The sequence below is a fragment of the Trachymyrmex septentrionalis genome, unplaced genomic scaffold (assembly GCF_001594115.1).
Source record: "Trachymyrmex septentrionalis isolate Tsep2-gDNA-1 unplaced genomic scaffold, Tsep1.0 scaffold79, whole genome shotgun sequence".
Taxonomy (NCBI): domain Eukaryota; kingdom Metazoa; phylum Arthropoda; class Insecta; order Hymenoptera; family Formicidae; genus Trachymyrmex; species Trachymyrmex septentrionalis.
In genome coordinates this window covers 512,005-525,604 of record NW_017305977.1, presented here as the reverse complement: position 1 = coordinate 525,604, position 13,600 = coordinate 512,005, and the positions used below count along the sequence as shown (strand labels likewise).

At 34.1% G+C, this 13,600-nt stretch overlaps 1 protein-coding gene across 1 annotated transcript in view; it reads left to right on the top strand.

Annotated features, from left to right (window-relative positions):
* LOC108754274 (odorant receptor Or1-like) overlaps positions 1 to 1,886 on the top strand; it is a 9,977-nt gene extending 8,091 nt beyond the window's left edge. Inside the window, exons 2-5 of the mRNA XM_018496472.1 lie at positions 288 to 674; positions 753 to 992; positions 1,078 to 1,231; positions 1,839 to 1,886. Coding sequence (XP_018351974.1) covers positions 288 to 674; positions 753 to 992; positions 1,078 to 1,231; positions 1,839 to 1,886 — 829 coding nt within the window. The remainder of the gene's footprint in view (positions 1 to 287; positions 675 to 752; positions 993 to 1,077; positions 1,232 to 1,838) is intronic.
* The last annotated feature ends 11,714 nt before the right edge of the window (positions 1,887 to 13,600 follow it).

The following is a 13,600-nucleotide window of genomic DNA, read 5'->3' as shown; positions in this document are numbered from 1 at the left end:
TAACCCCCCTCCCCCCCCCCCGCTGTTACGGAATGTACGACTTTCCACGCGAAGCGACGAATTTTTTTATGTTTAATTGTTAATTATTTGGATATCTATTGGTTAGAGAATTTTTTTACTATTTTTCTCGTACTCTTCGCTAAAAATGCTTACAAAAATCACTTCCATTTTGTGGAGCCACAGTTATCATAATCGTGCCCTAAGTAATCTTATAGGAATAATTGTTTAATTAATTACGTATGAACAATTCATTATATTTTCCCAATATTTTTCTAATATTTTTCCAGGATAATCACCATATGCTGCGAAATACTGAATGAGTCAGCCGCCTTTTTTTCGATTGCTCAATTTCGACATTTTGTCAACACTCGGACTTTACCGCTCTATGACTGGGTGCCCTATGATATTTCATCAACAACCACTTTTTGGGCAACTTTGTTGCACCAAACCATCATAATAATGATTTGCGCGAATACCAGTGTTGCCCATGAGACTCTCATTTCTGGTTTTATGATTCAAATTTGCGCCCAGTTAGATATACTTTGCCATCGAGCTCGCATCCTGCCGGATTTGTTACAAGAGGCCCGGAAATGCAGCATCTCGAGAGAAGACTTCAAAATGCGAGAACGACAACTAATTCGAGAAATTGTACATCATCATCGCTACGTGTATAGGTAAAAATAAAATTTATTCGCTTGAAGAAAAATAAATATATGTACATATATAGTAAATAAATAATTGTAATGGTGCAGATTTGCGGAACGCATCAATGAGGTATTCATGCTAATGATTTTCGTGCAATTCACCATAAGCTCGATAGTGCTCTGTCTTTGCATCTACCAAATGCTAACGACAAACTTACTAAGCGTCGAGTTTGCATATAGCTCGTCATACCTTGGTTCTATGCTTATACAAATTTATTTGTATTGCTGGTTTGGCAACGAAGTGACACTGAAGGTCGATTATTTAAATATTCTTAAACCTTTTAAAACGTTATCTTTTTCAAGGAATATTTAATTTACTTAAAGCCGGTTTTAGCAAACTTGCTTTTTAAATCAGTTTCTTAAATACGTAGAGCACTGAAATCGGAAACGCCGTTTACGAGATGGATTGGCCGATGCTTCCAGTTGATTTAATGAAGACTCTTTTGATAATTATTACTCGATCTGTGAAGCCAATTAAGATAACTAGCGGATACATAATTACTTTATCCAACGAATCTTTTATGAAGGTGAACGAGATGATATCAATAATACGTTTAGCGATATTGAAAACATTTTTAATCTATTTAATTAGAGGCGCCGACTTGTCAATTTGTCATGTGTGGAGTTAAACAACGTGACAGAAAAGGGGGCACAACAAAATTGTTACAAATATTTCCAAGATCTCTTTATATCAAGATTATAACAGAATAATAAACAACGAAATTCTTCTAATAATAAATTCTTATAAATATATTTGTTTAATTTGTTGAAACACTTAGAGAAAATGTTGAACTCTAAATATTGTTTTTTATAATCAAATCATCTATAAGTGCATCAATATCCAAAGTCTTAGCAATATCGAAATGCAGTCACTAAATTTAACTGAACATGCAAAGCAGTCACTAAATTTAACTGAACTTGCTGCATTGTAGAACGAAAATACGTTTTCAATCTTCTCAAGACAGAAAAAACGCACATATATCATTAGTTATATTTAAAAAATAGTTCATATATGGAATTCCACATATACAAAATTCTGATGAAATATTATATACCACACACACCCCATAAAAGTCAGCGCCCGTGTGATTATACTTTGGTTCACACATGTCATTATAATATTTATTCTTTCAGATCATTAAAATATCTTACTCGGCGTACAACGTTTTGCAAGGATCTTAACAATACAAGCAAAAGTAATTATTTCCTTCAATACGTATTTTGAAGAAACCAGGTGGACAAATAATTATTTCTACATAAATAGTTAATTTCTAACAATTGCCGATTAAGCGGGTAAAATTGGTATAAAATTGGTGTAAAACAACATTAAGGGTCTTTCAAAGTTCTTTATGAAATATCTCAAAGATATTTCTTAAAGATTTCTTAAAAATATTCTAATATATAAAAAGTTGTTTCACGCATTCCATTTTAGACATTCCGCTTATTGGGTAACTAAAAAAAATTATGAAAATTGCAAAATAGAGAACTTTTCTATTTAGTTTTTTATAAAGTACGAATATATGCACTTGTATTCACACAGTAGTATTGATCTGAATATAGGTGATCAAAAATTAAATTTTCAACTTTTTGATTGGAAACGAGACCGTTTATATTAAAACTTGAAATACGAAGCGCCTTACCAGTCCGAGTGTTAAGATGTTAAACTATAATATACACTCATTTAAATTGAATTAATTTTCAGAAATAAATTGCGAGCCGATAAGATTATCGGATTCACACAATCAATCTGAAACAAATAATCCCCCCAAAAATTTCCCAAATCTTAAAAAACTGTAATAAACTTATTATTATATCGGTTATTGCGAAGAATGTTGCTAAGGTCTCGGTAATCTAAAGGCTTAGGACGCTCGCACGGAATGCAAAAGATCCGGGTTCGACTCCCGGCCGAGGCAATATTTTTCGCAATAAGTTTATTACAGTTTTTTTAAGATTTGAGACATTTTTGGGGGGATTATTTGTTTCAAATTGATTGTATAAATCCGATAATCTTATCGGCTCGCAATTTATTTCTGAAAATTAATTCAATTTAAATGAGTATATTATAGTTAACATCTTAACACTCGGACTGGTAAGGCGCTTCGTACAAGGTTTGATAAAAAAATAACGGGAATTTTTAAATTTCGCGGGCTGTATAAATCCGATTTTCAACTTTTTTTTTCATCTTGTTCGTACACATGTTTCTGACGTATATGTTGACATTTGCTCCATTTTGAATGTTTAGTTTATTGTTGACAGTCGAAAAGGTTATACGTGTTTTGGTGTGCTCGGCGATTTTTTACTTTCGGAAAAAATGGATCAAAGAATCTGTATTAAATTTTGCTTGAAAAATGGAATAAATGGAATTCGAAATGTTGACTGTGGCTTTTGGTGAGTCTACTATGAGTAAAACAAGAGTTTACGAGTGGTACAAACGTTTCAAAGAGGGCCGTGAAGACGAAGATGACGATCGCCCTGGACGCCCTAGCACATCAATAACCTACGATAACGTCGAACAGGTTGATTTTGAAGAAAATGATTCTGGAAAATCACCGAATCACTATCAGAAAGGTTACTGATGATGTCGATATATCATTCGGCTCATGCCAAGCAATTTTTTCCGATGTTTTGGGCATGAAACGTGTGCAGCAAAGTTTGTTCCGAAATTGCTGAATTTCGACCAAAAACAATGTCGCGTAGACATCGCTCAGGAATTGCTGAATGAAGTCAACAACGATCCAGAACTTCTCAAAAACGGTCATAATGGCTCCCTGAGACTTCTTTCTATTCCCGAAGCTGAAGAGAACCCTAAAAGGACGACGTTTTGCCAACATTGATAAAATAAAAACAGAATCGCTGAAAGAGCTGAACGCCATACCGAAAAGTGAGTTCCGGAAGTGCTTCGAAGATTGGAAAAAGCGCTGGTACAAGTGTATTATATCTGAGGGGGATTATTTTGAAGGGGACAAAATTGATATTGATGAATAAATAAAGATTCTTTGAGAAAAATGAAAATTCCCGCTATTTTTTTATCAAACCTCGTATTTCAAGTTTCAACTTTTTCATTGAAAACTAAATTTCTTGTAAAATAATCTCTATTAGTGTGTAAAAATTTTAGAAATAAGTATTTTCTCCAAAAGAAAATATAAAGTTATAATTAACAATAAAATTTGAAAAAATGCTTTATCTTCCTACGATTAAATTAATGAAATAATCAATATGTCATTGAATAAGATATTTTAAATTAATAATATGCAAATTAAATTATTCTTTTAAAGTTAAATTACTATTAAATTTACTTCTAAATAATTATTTCAATAAAAACAATTAATCTTTTTATAGTATAACATATAATTTGATTGTAATTTAGTTCGCGATTACTAGAGTGGTTTTAATTGCGTTTATAGTCCGGAAATCAATTCGGCGTTGTCTGAAAAGACTACAATATGGTATATATGCAAGTATATATATATATATATATAGTATATATTAGTAATTCAAGATTGAATTATTTTAAGCAATGAAGATCCAACTTCGACCGTAATAGGCATTTTAAATTTCTCGTATTGTTTGTGTGTCTCATATATTCGGTCTAAAATAAAGATTCTTAATATTGCATATAATTTGACTTTACAAAAAAAAGGAATTAAAAAGAACTTATAAATGAAGATGCATAATAGACATTAAATAATGATTTTTTTATATTTCTTTATAGAAGATCTGCAGAGACTTGCAGAAGTAAGAATTATTAACTTTTATGTACATTCGCACGCAAAAAAAACCGATGAAGAAAAAAGGATTTTTTTTGCTTCAATGTTGAATAACTCGGTAAAAAAAATCGTATAGAGATCTATAAAAAAGCAAATTGAAGATAAAAATTTATTCAGTGGCCCGTTTTATTGCACACTAAATTTTTGCACAAATTTTTAATATTTTTAAATAGCAATAACTCAGTAAAAAATCATCATAGCGAGATGTTTAAAAAAGCTTTCTAAAGCTTGAAATCTTTACTTTCGAAATCGATTTTTTAATCTGATTCTATATGGAGCAATACGGATACAAATGGATACCCGTAAAATGTAAAAATTTGGTACAAATTTTACAAATGTCTATAGCATAAAGTAAAGATCGCACAAAAATGCGATTTACAGCAATCAAAAGTTTGAATCTTTATCTTCAATTTGCTTTTTTATAGACCTCTGTGCTTTTATAGACCTAGACGATTTTTTTTTGACCAAGTTATTCAACTGAATTGAAGCAAAAAGGGTCCTTTTTTCTTCGTTTTTTTTTTTGCGGGTGAGTGTACATAAGAGTTAATAATTCTTACTTCTGCAAGTCTCTGCAGATCCTCTATAAAGAAATATAAAAAAATTATTATTTAATGTCTATAATGCATCCTCATTTGTGAGTTCTTTTTTATTCCTTTTTTTTGTAAAGTCAAATTATATGTTATAATTAAAAAATTAATTACTTATTGAAATAAATATTTAGAAGTAAATTTAATAGTAATTTAACCTTAAAAGAATAATTTAATTTGCATATTATTAATTTAAAATACCTTATTCAATGACGTATTGATTATTTTATTAATTTAACCGTAGGAAGATAAAACATCTTTTTAAAATTTTATTGTTAATTTATATAAACTTTAAATTTTCTTTTGGAAAAAATACTTCTAAAATTTTACACACTAATATAGATTATTTTACAAGAAATTTAGTTTTCAATGAAAAAGTTGAAAATTTCGCCTGTATTCAGATCGATATCACTGTGTATTATACCAGCTGATCTGGATCACCTTGTATAATATACTAGTCAAAGTAAATGAAAAATTGTAAAAAAAAATCAAAATTATTGATTAAATCATTTTCTACTTAAAATGTAATAATCTTTAATTATTTTACCAAAAGCAATTGTATAAGATGATACAACGTAATAAAATAAACACATGAGTTAATGCCTTACAATGTAATATTTCTTGTGTATTATTATAAACAACATTGTAAAAATATGTACATACTGCCTAAGTACAGTATCAAATTTATGTATATAACATTATTTCATACATAAATAGATTTAGACAAATCAGAAAAGATTATACATATAAAAAAAAGCATGTATTATATAGAAGAAAATAAATAACAATAAATGAAGGGCGACGTAAAAGTGAGCACATTTCTTTAAAAAGTCATATAATTAAAGCCATAAATTAAAAATACAGAAAAGATAAAAAAAGGAAGAAAAGATGTATACTAAGAAATAATAACGGTGAAAAAATAAACGTTACAAGTTTCGACTATCGGATTGAGTCCTCTTCAGACGTTAAAACATAATGGAAACAGAATTAAAAAATAATTATCGCAAATGTTCACAAATTAAGAATACATACGTAGTTCGGTTAAGTCTCGATGTAGAACTCGACATTATTCGCGATTGAACAGTCAAAAATGTGTCATATTTCTTAGGAAAGTTCAACAAACATATATAAAAGATCAAAACTAATGTATCCATATAAGTATAACAAATAACAATAAAATAGCATAAAGAAGAGTGGAATGCAGGCACGTTCATACGGTGATTCGTTTCAGTGAGCGCGAACATTAGTCGACACACAATGTCTGTTTTTTCACGCCTGTTATTGTTATTTATTTTATTTACGAAGAGTCCTTATATTTTTGTTATTTATATAGAAGACATAGAAAACATCGAGATCTTGTAAATATCTAAATAATACCTTTTTAAAGATATCTTCAATATATTCAGAAAAGATATCTAGAAGTTATCTAAAAGATATATATAAAGATGTTGTTGACGATATTTTCCTAAAATTTCTAAAAGATATTTATAGACGTCGTAAAGAAGTCTTGGAAAATATTTTTAAAGTATTTGTAATATTGTTACATCATGAACTGTAACAAATTTAGATACTTTTGCGTTTATGAATTACTGTGTTAGGATACAGTAATTTTTGTGACTATGTATACTTACCACCGCTATCACCAAAAATATTACGAATTCTTATGTTAAGAATAGCTAATAGTCACAGATTGAATATTTTTACGTTATATTGTGCGTTGTGTCGCTGCCGAGCGCAGAGTAGGGAAAGAGAAAAAGAGGGGGGAAGAGAGGAAGAGGGAGAGAGAAAGAGGAAAAGAGAGAAAGAGAGGTAGGGAGGAAGAAAGAGAGGAGGAGGGAGGGAAGAGGGGAGGGAAGAGGGGGGGGGAGAGAGAGAGAGAGAGAGAGAGAGAGAGAGACGATCCAGCACGGCGGGCAGGACATAGGATTGAAAGAGTGGCGGAGTGTTTATTAGGGAAAGTACAATATAATATGATCAGAGTGGAAACGAGGCAGGTCTCTGGTCGAGCAGCAAATGAGACTATTAGCGCCAGCGTATCGCATATTACAGGAGTCTTTTATGATAATTGATCTATTATAATTGATTTAGAATTTTAAATTAATAGTTGCTGTTCTCTTGAAATGGAATTCGGCATTATTCTTTATCAATATGAGATGTCGTGAATTTGATTCAGCAATTTATAAATTATTTGTTGAATTTGTCATTGGCGTTAATGCTTCAGCAAATAATTGTAATCGTAACAAGTGTCAAATTAATTCGAGTTCATTTAGCAAAGAAATTAATGATGGATCTGAGCAATTCAAACCGTTTCATCATTTCATACCCTTTGGGAGGGAATGGAAGAATGGATTGAATAAAAGTTGAACATAACACCATATTAAAATTTAAATTACTGAACTAGCTGACATGCTAATTATATTGAAATTGACGCAGATCCCTTAGTTAATCATTCTACCGAAAATATTTTTGTTTAAATTACCGACGCAGTTGGTTGAATAATAGCATTAGAAAAGCAGAATTAGAAATTAATTGTACAAGAAACAGATAATAGTAAAAGGAAGAATTGAGCAGCTCCTACGAGCGCAATCAATTCCGAGAAGAGACGGACTAAGCAGCTCCTACAAGCGCGATTAGTCCGTAGGAAAGGGGATGAACTAAGCAGCTCCTACGAGCACGGTTATCTTAAGAGAAGGGAAACAGTTTAGCAGCTCCTACAAACGCAGTCAGCTCGAAGGACATAGGAAAGAGGAAGCTTGAAAGAAATAAGCGCCAGTCAGTGGCGCTCGCGAATCGGCAGGAAAGGGAAGCTCGAATTTCCCGCGCCGAATTTGGAAAATGATTTTTCATATGAAAATATAATATTAGTCACATTGGGCTGAAATTCGGCACGGTTGCCACGAATTCAATTAGACTGAAGGATCAAATTAGTTTCGCGTTAATTGATGGAATTTTAAAGTAATTAACAAATTAAATTTTTGGGCCTTTCTCCGTGGTCCGCACTGCTCCTTTTTCGACTCTCGATTGGTCGGCGTTCACTAACGTGACAAATTCGCATTTACTTATTTGTTTCAGGCTAATTAAGGCGGTCACGATGGCCAAAAGATAGTAAATCAAACAAAAAATGTATTAAACATAACGTTTCGAAATTAACAGTATTCTCGGATTTCAGAGCGGAAATCTCACTAAAGATTTGGAGCGACAAGCGTAACGCGCGTCGCAGACCATGATTTATAGGCGATAGCTTATTCTTATTCTGAGATTAGGCATCGAGGTGTTTCGATCGGATAAATTTTTCTTAAATCTCGTGCAGGATAACATGACAATCCCAACATATGAGAACGATTCCTTAACTCCGCATGGAGTTATCCTGCCTGGAATTCCGTCGCAATACATCAGCACACGGCACGCGGCACGCGCCTCACGAATGCTTCGATTAGCTTACGCGACACATGTGTTACGCGGTGTCGGCATGACAGAATCATACTACATCGAATAAGTTTCTCGCTAGAAATATATTAATTAATAGACATACTTTAGATGGACGATGTGAGATTAAATTCGAAAAATAATTCAGCGCGATACGAAAAGACAAAAAAAAAAGGAAAGTAAATTATATTTCTACGGAGGGCAGAACGTAACACCTCTCTCCTTAAGAGTGGAGTTGCGCTTTTTGGTGCGACGACGGCTAGCTCGATGAGCTCAGAGAGCTTGGGTACAGCAATGGTGTGAACCTGTCAAGTCGATCCTCGAGATGACGTAGAGACTTAGATATTTACGGTGTCCAATTCCACGGTCAGATTGCAGGATGATTTTGAAGCATGCTTGTTGAAAGTCGCGATAATGGTTTTATCCAACTGGAGTCAGCTTTGTCAGTGCCTAGGTCTTGGCATGATATGAGTAATTGTCCGAGTAGAATGGATTCGGATCGAATGGGGGCGGCCTTAGTATTTGTATTTTCTCCCGATATACCTCAGAGGCTTTAATTCCCACAAAAATGACGATGCTTAACGTTAATCCTCCATAGATCTTAAGCCAAACTTTTCGACGCGAGGGTGTGTTAGAAGTTGTACTTCCCTCAGAAATATATATCTTCATTATTTCTTTACAAGGCTCGGCAGGCATATGAGGGCGTATGTGTTATGTCCCCTATAGTATCTCGTTCGAATCTAATATTATCGATATGATTGGAACAAGATCGTTTATGTTAAATACATTACTTTAGATACGAAGCACCATTCCGGTTTAAATGTTAAGATGTTGAATTACTATATATTCATTTTAAATGAATTATTATAATTTCAAAAATGATAATTGCGTGCCGATATGGTTGTCGGACTTTCAATGCAATCAATCTGAAATATTAATAATCCCCCCAAATTTCTCAAATCTTAAAAAACTTTAAAACCGGAGCGCTTCATATCTAAACTAATATTATCGATGGAGTAACTTTCACCGGTTTCGACTCGTAATGTACCAAATATTACTGACTCGGTACATCATAGAAATAGCAGGATTGCAAACGATTTTTGTCCCTCTTGTTGTGATTAGGCGGAACCTGACGTTAGATATTTCGAAGGATCATTTGCTATAATTGGTAGCTCAGAGAAACAATTTCCAGTCGGCCTCAGTTGTACAAACATTGACATACATTGATAGATGTAAGCAGCTTCATCTCTAATGAATGCGGAGTAGCCGGATTTTTCCATGAGAGAATAAACGAATACATCCGGGTCCTCTCATGCCCATAACATTACAATGCGCAATTCTACCTATCTTCTCAAACATTTTTCAAACGCTATTTGTTTATAAACATTATTCACATCGTCAAGTTTATTCGCGATATAATAACGCGGAGACGCAAAATTTACAATAGAATGTAACTTATCGAAATTAGACAAGTTTCGCAAACGTTTATCATTATAATCAAACCTTCTTATTATAATTCGAGGGTGCTCGGTTTGATACAATATAACATCACCAGCGATGTGCTGTGCGCGGATAAAGAAAAATAATTGAACATCACTATGTGGCAAAGAATAAGCTTGGGCAAAATTCGGAAATCTCATTAGCAGTGTCCAATTGAGTGCAGATGCCTTTCACACCTATTGAAAAAAAGAGGACACCAAAAATTGTCTAGTCCGTCTTCGTCCGTGCAGTCACGGTATTTACAAGTAGTAACCGGAAGGCAACAAAATCTTATCATCTAATGTATTTACAGGCACCTACTATACTGTACTGTTTGAACAAAATATGTATATATGTCTTAACATTAATACTCTTAATTTGTTTAACTAAGTAAGTCAAGTAAGTCAAGTAAGAGCGTGGTCGATTTATTAAAAAATGTATTAAATAAAATTTTTATATGCACACACACACATATATGTATAGTACTCAAATCAAAGATGCAATTACATTAGTAATGCGACCAGTCACCATCGGCATCGATAATTGCCTGGCATCTTCGAGGTATGCTTTCGACCAAATTAATGGCATATTCTAACGATAAGGTTCTCCAAATCCGTCGAATCTCGCGAGATAGCTGCTTTAAAGTGTAAATGCGTTTTTCACGAAGCTTGTGCTTAATGCCCACACATTTTCGATAGGATTTGCGTCGGGCGACTGCGGCAGCCAATCCAATGTAACTATGTCAGATTGCTGTTTCCACTCGGTACAGAGCTTGCTGCGGTGTGTGGGATCGTTGTCCTTCTGCAGAATCCAATCCTCATTTTTGTCGACGAACCAACGTTCGGCAGACGGTAACAAAGCGTTTTTGTAGATTTCGAGCATTTTCTCGGCGTTCAGGTTGCAAGTAAATAAGTACAAAATGCCGAAACTCTGCTTTGAAAAGCAGCCCCAAAAATGCACCTTTACTCCATGTTTAACGGTCCGCTAGACAAGTTTATTTCTAGAAGTTGACCAGGCTCGTTTGAGGGTACAACGTGCCCATATGGAACATTCATCAGTAAAAATTACGTTGCTAAAGTCTCGATCAATGTTCTCGCGCACCCAAGCGAGTCGCTTCGTCACATGTTTTTCATTCAACAGAGGTTTCTTCACTGTGTTGCACCATTTCATGTTATTAGCCTTGAGATAGGTTCGAATAGTTTCATACAATATATCTAAATCTTTCTGCTTCAATTTTGCTTGTCCTTGACGCAGTGTTAAGCCAAGATTCCGCGAAAACAGATTCACTATTTTTTTATAGTCTTTTTTGTCCACTTTGCATATCGAGCCACGTTCCGATAAATCATCGACATTTTTTGCCACATTATATCGCTGCACCCACTTCTGTACGAACGATTTCGACTTTTTCATATATTTAGTAGCCGTTAATTGTTGACGGCTGACATTTTTGGACCTTTCGGGTGAGTGCAGAGAAACACAACGTGAGAAACACGCTTCATACATGATGCGTATTTGGTACTCATGGCGCTTAATGTGATTCTCTTTAGAAAGTTCAATGACAACTGAATCTTTCTTGATAGTGCATCAAGGATAAAGGTGCCCTCTATGGATTCATGATAGATTTAGGGTGATATCTTTTATTAGCTTTGAGTAAGGCCGACCACGCTCTTACTTGACTTACTCGTACTGTAAATCAATTATAATCGGCGTCATCTAACAAACGACTATTAACGACGTCGCTCACAAGATTTTCGAGGGTGACATTTCCTAAGCGAAATTTCTTCTGATTATGTATACAAATAATGAAATCTACTGGTAAATAGAATCTATGATTCTCGGTGCGGGATTGTTCGATATTATCTTTCCCATTAATTTCGATGTTCGTTCTACAAGCAAGTACGCTGACGAAAAAAGTGACTGGCAACTGGAGTAATTCCAAGTGTACACTATGTAAAGAAAGTTTCTCTGTGGGCATTCTGCACTCCTTAATTTTGATGAGATACTACAGTGCCATTCACGTATGACAGACTATAGTTATATCCTATGAGAGCCATTGTAAGGCGAATTAGCAAGAGAAATTTAGAAATCTGGAACATAAAATAGATCATCCTAATTCGCTAATATAAGCTTTCGTAAGTTGGTTAGCGTGTATTATTCGCGTCGCATTATTAATTAGAATTTTTATATTTTTGCGTTCTAAGAGTTCGATAACCTTATAGGGCCCTAGATATTCGGCGGTGAATTTATCAGTTCTGTAATTATTGAGTAAACAGATGTAGTCTCCTATTGCAAATCGCTAATTAACGCGTTTATCATAATATCCCTTCGATTTCTCCTTTGCTCTTTGTAAGTTAGCTCTAGCAATACCTTACAACTCGCAGATTTCCTCGAACAGGTTTGTCAAGTAGTAAGGGTTCATCTTGCTTCATCGGGTTCTTCGAAATTCAAACTAGAAGGAATTCGTGCAGGTGTTCCAAATATCAATTCATGCGGCGTAAAATCAGTACCTTCATGAACGGATGTATTATATGAAAAACTAGCTCTATCAATTAACGCATTTCATTCGACTTCCCTCTCGACGAAACATCTTAAGTACTGCATTAGTATGGCATGAGAACGCTCAAGCAAGCTATTGGATTGAGAGTGGTGAACACTAGTAACACGGAAGAGTTGAATACTTTTTACGATAGCTTTCATGAAAAGGCTCATGAAATTGCAATCCTTGATCAGTGAATATGCTACGTGAGCAGCCAAAACGACAAATGAAATAATTGATAAATGCTGCGGCTATAGTTTCGGCTCTAATATCTGGTAGTGGCGCATAAATAGAGTATTTAGTCAGCAAATCCTGTATTGTAAGAATATAAGTATTACTCAAAGCGATTGCCCTGAGGGAGCCAACGATATCAAGTGCGACCTTATTGAAAGCGCGATCCGATATATCTGTTAGGATCGGTTTAGTTTTCTTTCTAACAAGTTTCCTTGTTTGGCAAATACGGTATCGTTTTACGAACTCTTGAATTTGGGATTTCATGTTATTCCAAACATATTGTTTTTTAATAAGAAGACATGTTTTTGTGACATCCTTGTGTCCGCCGGTGACTCGTGATGCTCGCGAATAATATTAATCCTATCCTCCACATGAGAGGTAATGACTGTTCCGTTGCATACAGTGACAGTGAGCGCACGTTCTCTCAAAATACATTCTATTATAATAAGAACCGTACTTGTCTCCCATGGTATTAAATCTAATTTATTGGTTTTCCGATATTGGTTTGCTTATTATTCGCAATTAAATTCCGTGATTACATCAAGAAGAGAATTGAGACAATCGTCAAGGATTGTTTCATCTAAACGAATGTTAGATTCCTCTTTTACAAGTAGCACTATAATGTGACGGTTAGCATGCATTGAGTCAAAAACGCGGGCTCTTCCGAGCATGAATTCATCTATATCTGATAATTTCTTGGTGTTATGGAGTTCGTACATACCATTATCGAAAGGTCTTTTATTAAGGATCATTATCACGACCAAACCGACTGTTAATTCGATTTAGCAAAAATTCACAACTTTCTCGTACGCGGACTTTCGATAATGAGGCTGAGCTCACTAAAACTGCGGGGGATTCGGGAGAATC